General features: G+C 40.8%; 1 protein-coding gene across 1 annotated transcript in view; it reads right to left on the bottom strand.

Annotated features, from left to right (window-relative positions):
* CNTN6 (contactin 6) overlaps positions 1 to 15,148 on the bottom strand; it is a 92,346-nt gene that overhangs the window by 34,046 nt on the left and 43,152 nt on the right. The window contains exons 6-9 of the mRNA XM_010297572.1: positions 14,391 to 14,575; positions 10,907 to 11,043; positions 7,404 to 7,533; positions 6,211 to 6,361 (exon numbers count right to left, since the gene is read on the bottom strand). Coding sequence (XP_010295874.1) covers positions 6,211 to 6,361; positions 7,404 to 7,533; positions 10,907 to 11,043; positions 14,391 to 14,575 — 603 coding nt within the window. The remainder of the gene's footprint in view (positions 1 to 6,210; positions 6,362 to 7,403; positions 7,534 to 10,906; positions 11,044 to 14,390; positions 14,576 to 15,148) is intronic.

The following is a 15,148-nucleotide window of genomic DNA, read 5'->3' as shown; positions in this document are numbered from 1 at the left end:
TTCCTGCTCATGTGTACTCACTCTTCAATGCGTACCGCCATGTTTTATGTTCCTTCTAGATCCAATGACATTATTCAGAAGGAAGCATGGGCAAATGCTTGCACACTTATGCCTACAACCAAAGGCACGTTGCAATACCCTCTTTTCTGCTACCTTTCATACAGAAACTCAGACCACTGGTAACCCGAGTATAAGGTATTTTTAGCTAGAACATAGGACGTTCCTTGCAGCTCTCAGCGTTCCCTTGGGACGGGTGTAATGGTAGGCTTTGTCTGGTTAGCACCGAATATGTAATAGTAGAGTGGCCTGAGAGATGAGAAACCAAAGCAATTCTATACAGCAATCTCAGGTTCTGTAGGAGTTTTCATATCTTAGTATGTAAGTTGAGACAAAGCGCTGAAGGCAGGCAGGTAAATCCATGCCTTTGATTTCTGTCAATCTATTTGTTACCAAGGAATGGAACTGAACTGATTAATCAAATTTAGCAGATGTGGAATCAATGCCATTGGTTCCCTAAGCAAAATTAGAATTTCATCGAGAGATAAGCTTAATTTGTATTCATGTTGACTTACAGCGATGGTGTCTAAGATATCTGGAGTTGCTCTGATTGCTGATGCCCACACTTCAAGTGCTCTATTTAAAAACTAAAATAGGAAATGAACTTCTTTACAAGCACACAGACGTTGATAAGATAGAAGGGTTAAGGCATATTATCAAAGCTATGCAAAGCTTTTTGTGGTAGAAAAGCAAGAAGGATGAAAATGGAAATACACTTAATCCAGGCTTCAAAACACAGACTTAAAAAATAAAATAATAGTAATATTAACATCCCATTACTATTCACCTAGCCGCATTGCTGTAGAAAGCTGGGAATAGAATGGTAAGTGCTGGAATAGCATAAGAAAATATGAAACTTGCTACCAGCATACCAATGTCTATAGTACCTTTATTTGCAAACAGCAGGTGCATAAAGCAGGGTGGTTTGTGGCACTAAGCAGCACGACGAGGAAAGCTTCTCTCTGCCTCTGCTATTCATCTGGTAGTCATCTGACTGCAGTATAGGTAAGGTTTTTTTCAGACACTGTGGATAGTTTTCATTCCCCCAGCTTTGCACATCTAAAAGTTAGGCATCTCATTTGAGATAGAGTTGCCTGCCAAGAAAAAGTAAATAACTACCTTAGACTGCATATTGACTTCAGCTAAATAAAAGTTAAGTGACATCAATCTCCTCCTTTGTTAGTAGAGTAGTGCAAATTTTGGAATTTTCAATCTGCTTTGTCTTGATTCCTCCCCAAGCAGATTTTTTTCTTTTTTTTTTTTTTTTTTTTTTAAAGATAATGGAAGGTTTCAGTACAAGCTAAACAAACAGTGTTGACATTCTGGTAATTGAAATGTTTCATTGAAGTTTGTTGAACTGCCCTGACACATTTGTTCTCAAATTGGTTCAAGCTGAAATGCTATTTCACAGGACAATATGTTTTGTGTGTTGTATTTGATCAGTGGATTGAGGACTTCTTCTGTTTACCAATTAATTGCCTTTATTTTTTTAACTCCTTATTTCTCTAATTCCAACAGCAGTCACAAGATAGAATTCTTTTCCCAAATAACAGAAAAGTTTAAAATGTGTTAAAATCTTCAAGATTTTGGAGTCTGACTCTGAGCAGTGGAGCGGCAGAAGAAAGGCAGAAGCAGATGGTGGCCTCGAGTGCTCAGAAGGCTGTAGAAGAATGGTCCTGCCCGGGAGACTGGTAGAGCAATTCAGATGCAGTACACAGCTATGAGCAGACCCAGCCCTTTAGTTAATGAAACCTGCTGGGTCTTTGCATTTCACATGGGAGCAGGAGAACCCCCTTGAATTTGAGGCTCCAAGGGGCAGCTGTAAGACCTCAGCAATTACCAGATAATTCCCCCCACCCATAGTGTTAGAAATCTCACAACATCTGCCTAGTTTCCTTTGCATGAAGTTGTTGAAAGACAGCTTTTCATTTCAGTGCCCAATCATTCTCTCATGTTTCCTTTAACTAACGGCAGTAACTTGACTGCAAAATGCCAAAAACAAGTGCGGCATGGGAAAATCTACCACACAGAGCAGCTTTATTTATGGCAGAGAATCAATTACCATCCTTCACAGGGATGGGACTGAACTGTGTCCTACCAAAAAGTCTAGGAGCCAACAAGTATTGAGCATATTTTATTGACCCCTAAAACATACTTCTTGTCCAGTCCCCGGAAAACAATCTGAATTATGAATATTTGCTTATTACTGATTATTAATGCATGGAAAGTCCTTTACATGACTAATGTATTCATTCAGCCTACCTCATTTCTCAGTTTTCCCTCAGCTATTCTCATTTAAATTCTGGGTGAATTCATGTGTTTTATATGCATTCACTACAGTGTTTGGGGATCCTCAATCTATGGTGAGGGACTAGCACCTCCCTCTGGTAAAGCAAAAAGGGTTCCAATTCCCATTTACTAAAATGCTTCAATCAAAAAGAATTTTTACAAAATAAGTTTTCCATGAGAGTCCTGATCTTGGGTCCACTGAAGGTAATGACAAGACATATATTTGTGATGAGATCAGTGTCTAGACTTGCAAATTTGCTCTATTTAATATATTAATTGTTCCCTTGTACTCCTCCTTTTCCTCAGTGGACACATGAGATGATAGAAGTGAGAAGTGAGATGAAGAAAACTCTCGTTGCACTTACTAAGAACATATGACATACATGAAAATAGCTCATATCTGTCTCACAATCCACAGGGTGGGAGTTCAGAACACGAAGCTTGTTCTTTTTCTTTGTTGCATTTCAATTCTAGTTTGAGCTAAAGTCCACAGAGCATGCCAGGAAAAAGTCATGCATTTGGCAAAGGGCAAACAAAATCCTTTCAAACAGTTGCCCATTGAACAAGTGGTGTTCCTCCCGAAAGCCCATTTCTCAAGACTTTGATCCAAAGGAGGAGGTTAATTGCCCAAAAGAAAACCTGAAGCTGTACTGCTAGGTGATCCAGAGAAGCTGATTGTGGGAACACGTGAAGAGAGAGCAGGTAAAACCAACTAGGATTAGCCAGCTGTGGAATTTCTTTTTGATTCCTGCAGCTGATAACCTTAAATTCCCTCTCAAGGTGGCCAGTGACATGAATCAAAGATAAATCCCACTCCTCGGGGGCTGAGCCGTATGAATGAGGGTCGAATTTACCTATTTTTAAAAATTTTGAAGTAGAATACTCAATGGAGAGGGGACATTAAGACTGGGAACAGCAAGCAGAGCTGGTACAGGTATGTTCAGGCTTTGTTTTACCATCTAATGTAAAAATGGATTGATTTGGGGATTTTGTTAAGGACTTACATATATGCATCAAATGCAATAAGGTATTCTACATAAATCAGAGTATACAAGCCGTTGAAGAGCTGGGCAATGATGCCTTTGAGCTGCAGAGAAGATGGGAAAGACAAGCGGGGCTGGAGGAAACTCTCCGTGCCCTGAAAAGGAGACTGAGGGCTGAGGACCTTCGCTGCTGCACGGTGGCAAGAGATTCAGAAGATTACCCTTCAGACTCAGGAAATGTTAAGATATTTTTCAAATAGCAGGGGCCCAAATACTGCAGCTTCGTAGACTTAAAAAAGCTTGATAAAAAACCCTCAGAGGAAATAAAACATTTCATGGTGCTTTTATTAACATGGATCATTTATGATTAGCTCTTCTTAGTTTGCACACTTCACTTTACGTTCTTACAAACTAACGTTAGTGTAAACCAGTGTCATCTTGTCATATTAAGACCTCAGATGATCAGGGAAAGCAGTGACCACACATTCATGACTATCAGGAATAAACTATTATCTTGAGTGAAAGGAAGAAGGTGAAAAAGAAAGAATATTCTTTCCCCTTAGGGTGGAATAGGTCTAGTTGCATAATTTCTGTAACAAAAAATTAAATTTGTCTAAATCATTTGGAAGAAGGTATGTGATCTGACTTATTTAGCAATGTGTCCATGGCAGTTTTGCTGTCAGAACTGTAAGGGATTGGTATTTCCTTTTTTTCAGCATTTATAACCCAACCAAATTAAAAAAAAAAAAAAAAAAAAAAGCAGCTAGAAGAGTCCATAGAAATTATAATTGCTACGCAATAAAATGGGAGCAGAAATAAGGAATTTTTTAGTTAAAATAGTTAATCTGTATGTGACACATCAAGGTTTAATCATATATAGAGAGAAAGGCAGACCAGGTTCCTCTTCTTTTTTATGAGCAAAGATACATGTGATTTTAGCACTTTAAATAGCTGTGTACTTTAATTACAGCCATAGAACTCCTTATTTCATTTTCTGTCACAAAGATCTCTGGAAAAATACTGTATAGATGATTTATTTTCTCTTCTTTAAAACCATGGCATTAGCTGTTTTGTCATTTAATAGTCAAAAAGCCTCACAAATTCTACTTTGCACCAGTGGACACCCTGGTAATAACGTTTTGCACACAGAGAGTTTAAACACTCTCTCCCTTCGCCTCGGTGTAAATCCTGCTCCTTTTGTTTACTCCTGCTAAGCAGTAGAAGGCCTTCTGGGATGCCCAAAAATTACAGCATGCTCATAATTATTGTTAGTAAATTAATACAGAAGCACAAGTAAATACTGCATGTAGTATGTAAATATTTTTATAAGCAAATCAGATGGGGAATGTCAGCATACTAGAACCTCAAGATCTAGGCAGTAAATTAATACAGAAGCACAAGTAAATACTGTATGTAGTATGTAAATATTTTTTATAAGCAAATCAGATGGGGAATATCAGCATACTAGAACCTCAAGATCTAGGTGTAATTCAACTATTTAAATTGTAAGTTTTAAACAGTCCTCTCCTTGCTCCTGTTCTCATCAGGGTCAGAAAATTCAGAGATTACCTGTGGCAAACTCTACTGAGCATGTTTTCTACGTCTTGTAGGGATAGTCTAATAGGAATGAATGGGCTTTTTTCCTGAATACACCGTACAGTCAAAATTCAAATAAAGGTTTGACTGAAGACTAGTTAGAAAAATATTTTTCATGGTCAGCTGAGCAGCTAAACAGAAAATAAAACTGCCATTAGTAAAGAGGGGGGAAAAAAATCTTTGCAAAGTTGTGTGGCATGGATTGTTTCCCAAAGTTTTGTTTTGTTGTGAGTATCTATGTGAAATACTTCTCAGTGTTGCACATTCTTTTACATATACTCCTTTGATTTACTTTTTTCTGTATTGTACATTACTGCAGAATGGGATAGGGAAATATTTCTTTATGTCACAGTTTTGGATAATGTTGTTTCAATTAACTATAATTTAAAGCCTTATGTGGCCCAAACTAACCCCCTTGAGCAACAGGTCCTGTGTGCAAAAGCTTTGTGAATTACTGATTCTGTTTTCAGTCTTTGAAAACGATAATGTGGTAAAAGCATTGCGCTTATATTTGTGAACTGAAAGAGGTGCTGACAAGATTACAGTTCTCGGACACTGTCACCCATTTCGTCCACCTGTCCACATTTGTATACGGAAATACCATCGTGCTTAAATATTGTGTGTATTATTCACCACTTCAGTCAGTAAGTCGCTTTTGATTTTATTGCTTTACCATTTCATTGATGTTAGCATGTAATAACACGTGGCAACCCACAAATAAGCTATTGGCCGTCACAAACAAAACATCAGTAAAGCCCCGCTGAAGACCGTGCAGCCCCGTCCTGGTTGATGGGGGCGTGTACCAAAATGCTGCTCCGGTGGCTAAATCCTGCCTAAACAGAAGAGACCAAGAGTATGGAGGCTGATTTAGCTATGGGTTATTGTACAGCCTGTACGGCTGCGAAGCAATTATGTGGCAGCCTGGGGGTATATTCCTCTTCCCTGAAGCCTCCACTGATGTTTCCTACACGAAGCTGGTTCACTCAGGCTTTGCGTGTGGTCAGCAGTCAGCTCTGATAGCGTCGCAGCGAGTTAACGGCTGATGAACGCGAACGTATGCGTCGTACAATTACCCGCGTGTATTGGCTTTGGCTTTGTTCTCAGCCAGCTTTGTATCTGCAGAACGGTACGGCCACAGCTGAAGACAAACAGGCCTCTGGCATCAGATTTTTCCGTCAACGAGCTGTCAAAAGCAATACTAAGCCAGCTGTGTTCCAGTGATGCTTAAATGATATTATTAAACCAGAAAACACCCAACAGTCCAGCAACTGGTTTAGGACGGTACCTTTTGTTCTTGCGCAGAACCTCTGAGCCCTTTCTCCAGTTAATAACTGCTCTGGGAGAAGCGCTTGGTTTACAACCAATTGTAACTTCGCCTCCAACTTGAACAACAGACATTTTTTTCACAGGATTTTTTGAAAAATTGGGTGCTGCAGCTAAAAAGAGAGAAGTAAGAAGAAAGAGGAGCAGAACATTATGCAGCTGACAAGTTACTAAATGAACTTGCTAAATTTTTCTCTTCGAGTTAGGTGAATCCAATAATTGCTTTGCTTTTGAGGTTTCTGTGAAAGTAAATATATCAAACATGAAAAATGTATTTGAGTACCAAAGAACGGAATTCACTGTATCTTACTTATGCTGTTTCTAAGCTCTCTACCTAGGAACTGTCTGCTCTGACAATCCTTCCTTAGAGTTCTGCAGACTGGGAGAATAGGTCTATCTGCGATGCAGAATGAGGTTCCTGAGCAGAGCTACGTCAGCAGGATAAACATCACACTCCTGATCCCAGCCACATCTGCAGAAAGTATTCAAACACAGTTTTTTCCATGGCTTTCTGTTCATAAACCAACACTGTTTTCTGAAAATGTGTTTATTTTCCCAGTAATTTATGTGAAAATTCACTCTTGGAGAAGACACAAGACCTGTACCACAGTTAGGTGTCTTAAAGTCTGTGTTTTACTGGTGTCACTAGTACTTGGCTGCTGAGCAATCTTTATATTTGGATACCTATAACAGCATACTTTTTAGAATATACGAGCAAATTCCATTTTATGTGTATCTCTCATAATCATTAACGAGATTACTTGCTACATGTTATTTGTTTTGATATACATATTTGGCATATGGTCTCATTTATAGTTAAAACTATTTTTCCCGCTTTCTGAAATAACTTTTAAAAACTGCAGAATAACTATTAATAACTCAAAATACTAAGTGAGAAACAGCGTTTATTAAACTTGTACGTATGTGATAAAAAAGACTACACATGGGATTAGATTCTTCCCCCAAACCAGTCATGAAATAAAATCTAAAAAGAAAAAAAATATTTGCATGTGGGTGAAGAAAGCAAGCAGCAAAGGAATATCAACGGACTTGAACTGCCAGGTGGAATTTAATCTATGCATTTCTTAATTGCATTTTTTTTCGGTGAGTGTGCTGTTATACTCAGTACCTGCTATTTTAGTGACATTTACTCACCTATCACCCGCAACTCAGCATTGGCATAAATAGTATCGTACTTGTTTTCTGCCACACACTGATAGAGGCCAGAGTCTGACATATTCAGCGTAGGTATGATAAGAGTTCCATTTGCTATTTGAATTCTTTCCTGATAAAAGAAAAACAAGCAAACAACACTGACAGAGCCAACAAGTGTACAACCCCCAAGTTTTTTGGTATCACACTGATGTGCTCGATCATAATTCAGAAGCAGACACGTTATTTTCTTGGGAGCAATGTGGATGAACGCATCAGAAACACAACGTATACCTTGGCTATATGATGGCGGTTATGTTTTCAGACCTCTTAGAGCTCTTCAAACTTTGCAAGAACTCCAGGCACAGGTTGCAGAGTCCTTGCCGTGGGCAGGTTTGCCGCAGCCGGAACATCTGGGCATGTGTTCCTCTGCATTGCCGAACCGTGACTCGGTGGGTGTGCTTCACCGCAGGGCAGGTACGGCTGCTGCGTGCTGGGAGCCTGGAGCATCTCCCGTACGGCTCCCGCGGAGCGGCACCCGCGCCCCGGCTGGGGGCACGGCGGCGCGTGGCTTACCCCCCTCAGCCGGGCAGATGAACCTGATGGTGATACCTAAGAGCATCAGAGCAGCTCCACAGGAGACAGAGGTGCTCAAATAATGGAAACGTTTCAAGTGTCACGAGATCACGAGTCACAGCAAAATGACCCGCTGCAGAAGCTCTGCGGAAAGCCAACGCTTTTAAATTCCTGTTTGAAGCCCGCAGGCAGCTGTTCAGATCAGAGGGAGACCATGTACCTCATGGCTCGAGTTGCTACACACACTACGTTTCTTTGGTGCAATTCTGCTGAAATAGAGGAAACGGCACAGTAGGTAAATTTGGACTGGAGCTTGGGCTTGGGTGTATTAAAAGGAGTTTTATTTGCTCTATTTTGGCAAAGAAAGAAAAAAGCCTGTTTCGTGCTACAAACATAACTTAAAGCTAAATATTTCGTGATTTTACTATTACTAGCCTCTGGAGACAATAATAGCTCCACTGCAAAGTGTAACACCGAGGAGAAGAGAGTACGTTTCCCAAAACGGATCCGTGTGGAAGGAGCCTACAACAGGGAATATAAATTCCATCACCAAATGTGAGTCTGAAACGATAGATATTGCTATTATTATTAAGCGGCTCCTTTAGTCTGACCCTGCAGCCCGCGGAGCAGTAACTGCAGGTGCTGTCCGCGCGTAGAGCACAGCCCTTGCTGAACAGCTACGGGCACCTACAACGTATTCGTGAACGGCTGAATGGCCGTGCCCCAACTCGCCGAGCGGCCACGGCCCGGCCGGTTGGGATCACCCTGGAAGTGCTTGCAGAGGGGAGCGTGCCACCTCCGGAGCTCTATTTTCCAAGACTCCAGCTTTTCCTTGGAGGTCTCCCAACCAAGAACTGGCCCAGCCCAACCTTGTCTAGCTTGGAGATTTGGTGAGAGAGCAGCCTGCGGTTGTATGGCTGGTGTATTACAAACTAATTAACAACACTATATTACATATGCACTGTTAATTTTTTTTGAGGCTTTCGCTACAAATATCTTTTTTGCATACTTAGTTTTACCTTCGGGCTGTTTGCTATCCTCTTGATGCGTTCTATTTTTATAAATATCCTTTGAATATAAAAGCCCCTTCTGAAGCAACGCTTGTGTTTCATACGCATGCCGAATTCCCCACCATTCTCTGCCGGCTCTTTTGAGCTGTGCAGACAAAGAGAAGAAAGCAGCACACCATGTACGCAAACAGGAATAACGCAGGGGTGACCAGCTAGGTGGTCAGGGAGAAAGGTGTGACAGAGAGTAGACAATATCCTCAGAATCAGCCCCAAGGTAGAAAGCGTCTGGAAGGTATTCTTCCCGTGATTTTTCCAACAAGCAGGGTGCTGTGACAGACTGAATATTTTATTACATCTCCCTTGTACTTTCACCTCCAAACTATCCATTCCGTCCATTGAGCAATAACATTCAACATTTTGTTGCCTGAAGTATTCCATTTACAATACACTGTAAGTACTGTGAAAATGTTGGTCGAAAATCTGTCTGTAGAGTGTTTTATTCTTTTTTATTGAAACTATGCAATTGAAGAGTGACAGATTCTAAATATCGCTGCCTTCAAAGAGAGAGAAACTAGGTAATCTTGCTTAGGAAAAGGTGACAATGAGTAAGTAGAATGATCAGGTTCAGAAAAATTGCCATCCAAGTAAATTCTGGCTAGACTTCTCAGATGCTAGTTGGGCTCTGTTTTGGACTAATCCAGCAGAAAAATCATATGGAAGATCAGACCCCCCTCCAATTGCTTCAGATAAGTACCCTAAGTCAAACAAGTGCTGGTTCTGCAACCCCGCAGGTGCTAATTTGCCCCATATGTTTTGGAAAGGATTCTGTATCTGTTCTTGCTAGACAGAAATTAATCACAGTATTAATTTTTTTTCCAACAAGTAAGAATGCATTACAGATGAGCCATGCCATTTCATGCCCAACAGATGCTGAATAAATGCTTAATAAAAAGGAAAACTTGGCCTCAGCAGAACGCAAATGAGCGAAAGAGTCTCTTGCCACATAATTCATTCTCCATGAGGTCACCACAACTGAAAATGGGAAGACAGACATACCAAAGTTTGGCCACCACAAAAGTGTAATTATACTGCCTGGAAAGAGACAAAGCTGGGTTCTCAGAGACCTGTCTACATAAGCATCTGATCAAGTTTAAGTGTTTGAGCTCCAGTTGACTTCCCCTCTCCTTCTGAACTTCTACCACTTCACTACTTCCCTTTCCTCTTGGTCCTTCTTTTTCGTTTAGGTGAGATTTTTTACTTATTCACCTTTTCCTTATAACTCTATACGGTTTTCTTTAGTCTATCATTCCTCTACATAGACCCAGAAAAGTATTAACCTCAATATTAACTTATTTTCATAGCTGACTAATTCGGTTAAAGCATTGACACAGCATAAGAATGGCCATACTGCATGAGACCAAAGGTCCATCCAGCCTACAGATTAGGAAGAACAGGAAAAAGTGCAAGTTAACAGGCTGATCAGTTTGCAATTCCAGTTCTGAAATGCTCTTCCACAGCCACTTGGCATCCTACCAGTTTCCCAAATTACAGACTAGGTCTGCAAATCTATCCAGTGTTTCTGGACAGACCCTTCTTTAACTAACTATAACGGTTATTTTTAAACCCATCCACACCTACTGCCATATCTTGAAGCAATTAGATGCTCTGTAAGATAAATCATATGAAGAAGTTGGTGAATCTCTCTCTAAACTGGCAATACCATACATTTTCAATAAAGATGAACTCCAAGAACCAAGGCTTTGTGTTGCAAAGTTTTTCTGCTATTATGTTTATTTTGATATATCAAACTTCAGTTAAATTTCTGAAACAAGGTAAGGCACTGTAAAATGAATATCATGACTAAAACATGTAAAAACAAAAAGACAAGCAAGAAAACAAAGAAGGTAACAGGAATCTTACCTCTGATGTGAGTGGCTGGCCATTTTTTAACCAACTGTAGGAAGGGTTTGGTTTTCCTTTGGCCTTACATTCCCAAACTAAACTGTCATAGAGAGACAGAAAGGCATTTTGGATTTTTTTATCCCATTCAGGGAGTGCTGAAAAGAATATGCAAACCATTTTAAGCAGGAGAAAAATGATTTTGCCGGAGGTATGCTGCCATTAATTAACTAACTGAGCAAGGCTAATTAGTATTTGTCCAACACATTCTTATTATATTGCAAGTGAATTCTGCACAACAATTCCCTGGCATTAAACTTCAGGACTAACATGGAAAAATGCTGGTTACCAAGTGGTTAGTGGGCAGGAAGTTCAGTGTAGATATTATTCATTTTTCTGGCCAAAATTTGCAGCAGCAGTGATTTTACATGCCTGAAATTATGGACAGGCTCTCTGAAAGCACTGAGACCCCTACTTTATGAAAAACAATCCTCCTCAAGGTACTCGGGTCTGTGTACCAAAAATAGAAATATCAAAATCATCAGTCAGTAGCTACTGAAAAAATCAGAGTGTAAATATTATCCCTCCGTCTACTCACATCCCTGAGACCATGGATTCAGACCATGGGTTCTTTGGTTGTAATTTACAACACAAATACTACACAAAGGAATTAGGGATACTCAGGTTAGAATAAGAACTTCTGAATACTTGTGGCACATTTACGTAAGTTCATTGCTGTGTAAGAGTGGAATTTGCAGGAATCACATAAGAGCTCTGTAAACATCCAACTAAGTACTCAAGGACTGAGCTGAGCAGAAATTAGCTTGAGACAGGCTGACATTTAGAATAGTTGTTAAGATACAGGTGAATGAGACCTAGGGAGAACAACTAACACCCGCCTAACTTTGGGGTGGACCAAAGCCACATGCAGGTGAGATACTAGGTTGCATCTCTCTGCCTCTAGCATAAGCGCCTGCTGTCTTAACATCCCATAAAAAATTTTCAATCATCTTAATAATTTTAAATCATAACACTGCAGTCTCCATATGTACATAAATATATATATAAACACTCTGCCATGGTTTAACCCCAGCCAGAAACTAAGCAGCACAGAGTTGCTCGCTCGCTCCTCTCCCTGGTGGGGTGGAGAGAGAATCAAAAGAGTAGAAGTGAGAAAACTCATGGGTTGAGATATAAAACTGTCTTTAAGTAAAGCAAAAGCCGCGCACGCAAGCAGAGCAAAACACGGAATCCATTCACCCCTTCCCATCGCAGGCAGGAGTTCGGCCATCTCCAGGCCAGCCGGGCTCCATCACGCCTAACGGGGACTTGGGAAGACAAACTCCGTAACCCAGAACATCCCGCCCTTCTCCTCCAGCTCTATACGCTGAGCGTGACCCCATATGGTCCGGGACACCCGTTTGGGCAGCGGGGGCAGCTGTCCCGGCCGTGTCCCCTCCCAACTGCTTGTGCCCCGTCCTAGTTTCAGCCAGGATAGAGCTGGTTTTCTTCTTTCTCTCTTTCTGTCCTATTAAACTCTGTTCCTCTCAACCCACGAGGTTTTTTTCTAATTCTCTCCCCTGTCCCGCTGCGGGGGGGAGCGAGTGAGCGGCTGCGGGGGGCTTAGTCGCCGGCTGGGGCTAAACCACGGCAGCCCCCCCAGCCTCCTCACTGTCTGGCTGTGAGAAGCAGAAGTGTGAGAAGCAGAAAAAACCCACAACCCTGTGTCAGCCCTGCTCAGCAATAATGAAAACATCCCTGTGCTATCAACACTGTTTCCAGCACAAACCCAAAACGCCGCCGTACCGGCTGCTGCAAAGAAAATCAACTCTGCCCCAGCCAAAACCAGCGCACACACATACATGTAGTTATTACATCGGGCAATTTCATTTTAGAAAGAGAATCGTTACCCTCTGGGACCAGCAGAACAAGCTACTAAAAAGCCTCCCTCTACAGCATGACCCTGGGGGGAGTTCATGGCTCTGCCCCAGCAAAGTACCCTGAGATTGCCCCACACTAGGTAAATACCGTGCCAACAGGCTGCTTCACAGAACGGGAAAGTACCTGGGATACAGCCCACCGCGCCTAAAAGTGATTCTGATTACATGTCGTTTTTATTGCTAAGTATCCGAAGGCGCGGGATCTCGGCATCATACACAAAGCAGCAGACAGCGTCCAGGAAAGAAACGTTATTTCCTAGAGACAAGCTGCCCACGGAGTTAAAACACAGCAGCACAAAAATTAAGCAGGAGGAAGTCAACTACATAGATAATGTACCAGCCCAACACTAATATGGTAAAAAAATCTCGTGCAACAGCTTCACCAGTGCTGTTTATATACTTCACTGTGAACAGCTATTAATTAATTTACAAAGCACATTTAATAAGCACATTGTTTTAGATTGTATTAACTGATCATAATTTTGTAATTGCCTATGCTGTTATCAATCATGTCCAGGTAATCTACTGAACTTAATTTTAATAGAACTGTTTGATTGATGTTCTGCAAAAATTAGTGAGCGATGAGAACGAAAATAACCCCCTAAAAGCAAAGAAATATTTAAATATTCAAAACAGCAGCAGACTGCTCTGTTCCTGGCATAGGTCTTAATATTAGCCATGGTTGCAGGAGACTGGTGGCTTATCAGCAAAGCCTGCATCTCTTCTAATGAAGAGACTTACTTTAACAAAAAACCTTGCCAAGGTCTTCTCAACAGAAGTTAATTGTAGGCTCAGTCTAGCTTTCTGTAATTTTTTTCTCATTGTTACATTTAATTTTGTTTCCTTTTCTTTTGACAGATTTGAGGCAAAGAAAAGATCTCGCCTCTTATGTGAAAATACGTTGCTTTTCCCTGGGTATTAACAATGGGACCAAAGAGCTTGTGGTTCACCGTGGCTGTGAGGGACCATCATATGTGACTTAGATGGCAGGAAATTAATGCGTGTGGGAAGGGAAGAGGAAAGTGAGAACATTTTCACAGAAATATTATTCCCTACTTTTAGACAAGGAGGAAGGAGAGGGAGGCAGTGCAATGAGCTTCTCTTGCTTTGCCCTCATCCGTTTATGGACCAGTGCAGTTCAGCCAGAATAGGAGGTGAAATAATCTTTTACTCGCATGAACCAAAACCTCATGAATCCTTCTCTGATCTGCATCGGGGGCAGCACAGCTTTATGCTGCTGTGAGCTATTGAGAGTAAATCTTTTCGCTTGCCCTTAACGTTTCATGTAAATGTACCAGGGATTTCTTTCTGCCTCGTATTAACCTTTACAACTTCATCATGGCACAGCCCACATTTTCAATCTGAGTTTTAATGCCAAATATCTTTATTTGCTGAGGATGTAATTCAGTGAAGGTCACTGCAGACCTCCAATTATTTTTTAATCAGCTTAACCTGAACTACATTTCATATCTCCAGTAAAGGGCTAATAGACTTCATCTACAAAATACATCTGAATACCATCATGCTCTGCAAAAAAAAAAAAAAAAATTAATCAATCTGCTTACCATAGACAAATAATTGACCTCTTGCAACGTTTCTTCCTCGAACGTTTCCTGCAATGCACTCATAAGAGCCTTCATCTTCTTGCTGAACATCTGGGATTTCAAGAACTCCTTTGGTTTGGTTGTGTTTGATTTTCTTTGTCAGTGAGTTTCCATCGGACCTCTTCCAGCTAATACTAGGGACAGGACTAAATAATTGTATTTCATTAGAGAAAAAGAGAGCATTTGTTATAGAGAGAAAAGATAATGTGAAAACCTTTCATAAGAGTAATAACATTTTAAAAAGAAATAATTTCTGTTTCTAAGCATGACATGCAGAGGTTCACAAGGCTGAGATTTTATAACCCATCCAATTTATTGAGGGGCACAAGTCCAACAGGGGGATGAAGTCCGCAGTCAATTCTATGATTGCTTCTTAGGCCAATTTGGATTTTCCCCACAGTAACTCTTACTGAGGGCTCAAACCTGCTTTTAAACACTGTGACACTGAAGGAATGACTTTGGAAGTCCAAACAAACACCATAGAAGCACTGAATTATTGACTGCCTTTCAGAGCAAACAAATTCCCTGTAGCACTAGGGTATTTTCACACCTCAAAATAGGAAATATTGGACAAGGATTCAACAGACCTAAAAATACCAATAAATCTAGGTATAAAAAATGGGAGCCAAGGTAGAGGAGGGCAGACAGTTGTGCGAGGAAGTGGAAAGCATGAGACGTTAAGGCTGAAAGGAGATAGAGACAAAAAAAGAATGTTTCTT

This window comes from Phaethon lepturus, unplaced genomic scaffold (assembly GCF_000687285.1).
Source record: "Phaethon lepturus isolate BGI_N335 unplaced genomic scaffold, ASM68728v1 scaffold22, whole genome shotgun sequence".
Lineage (NCBI taxonomy): Eukaryota > Metazoa > Chordata > Aves > Phaethontiformes > Phaethontidae > Phaethon > Phaethon lepturus.
This window is presented reverse-complemented; position numbering and strand designations above follow the sequence as displayed.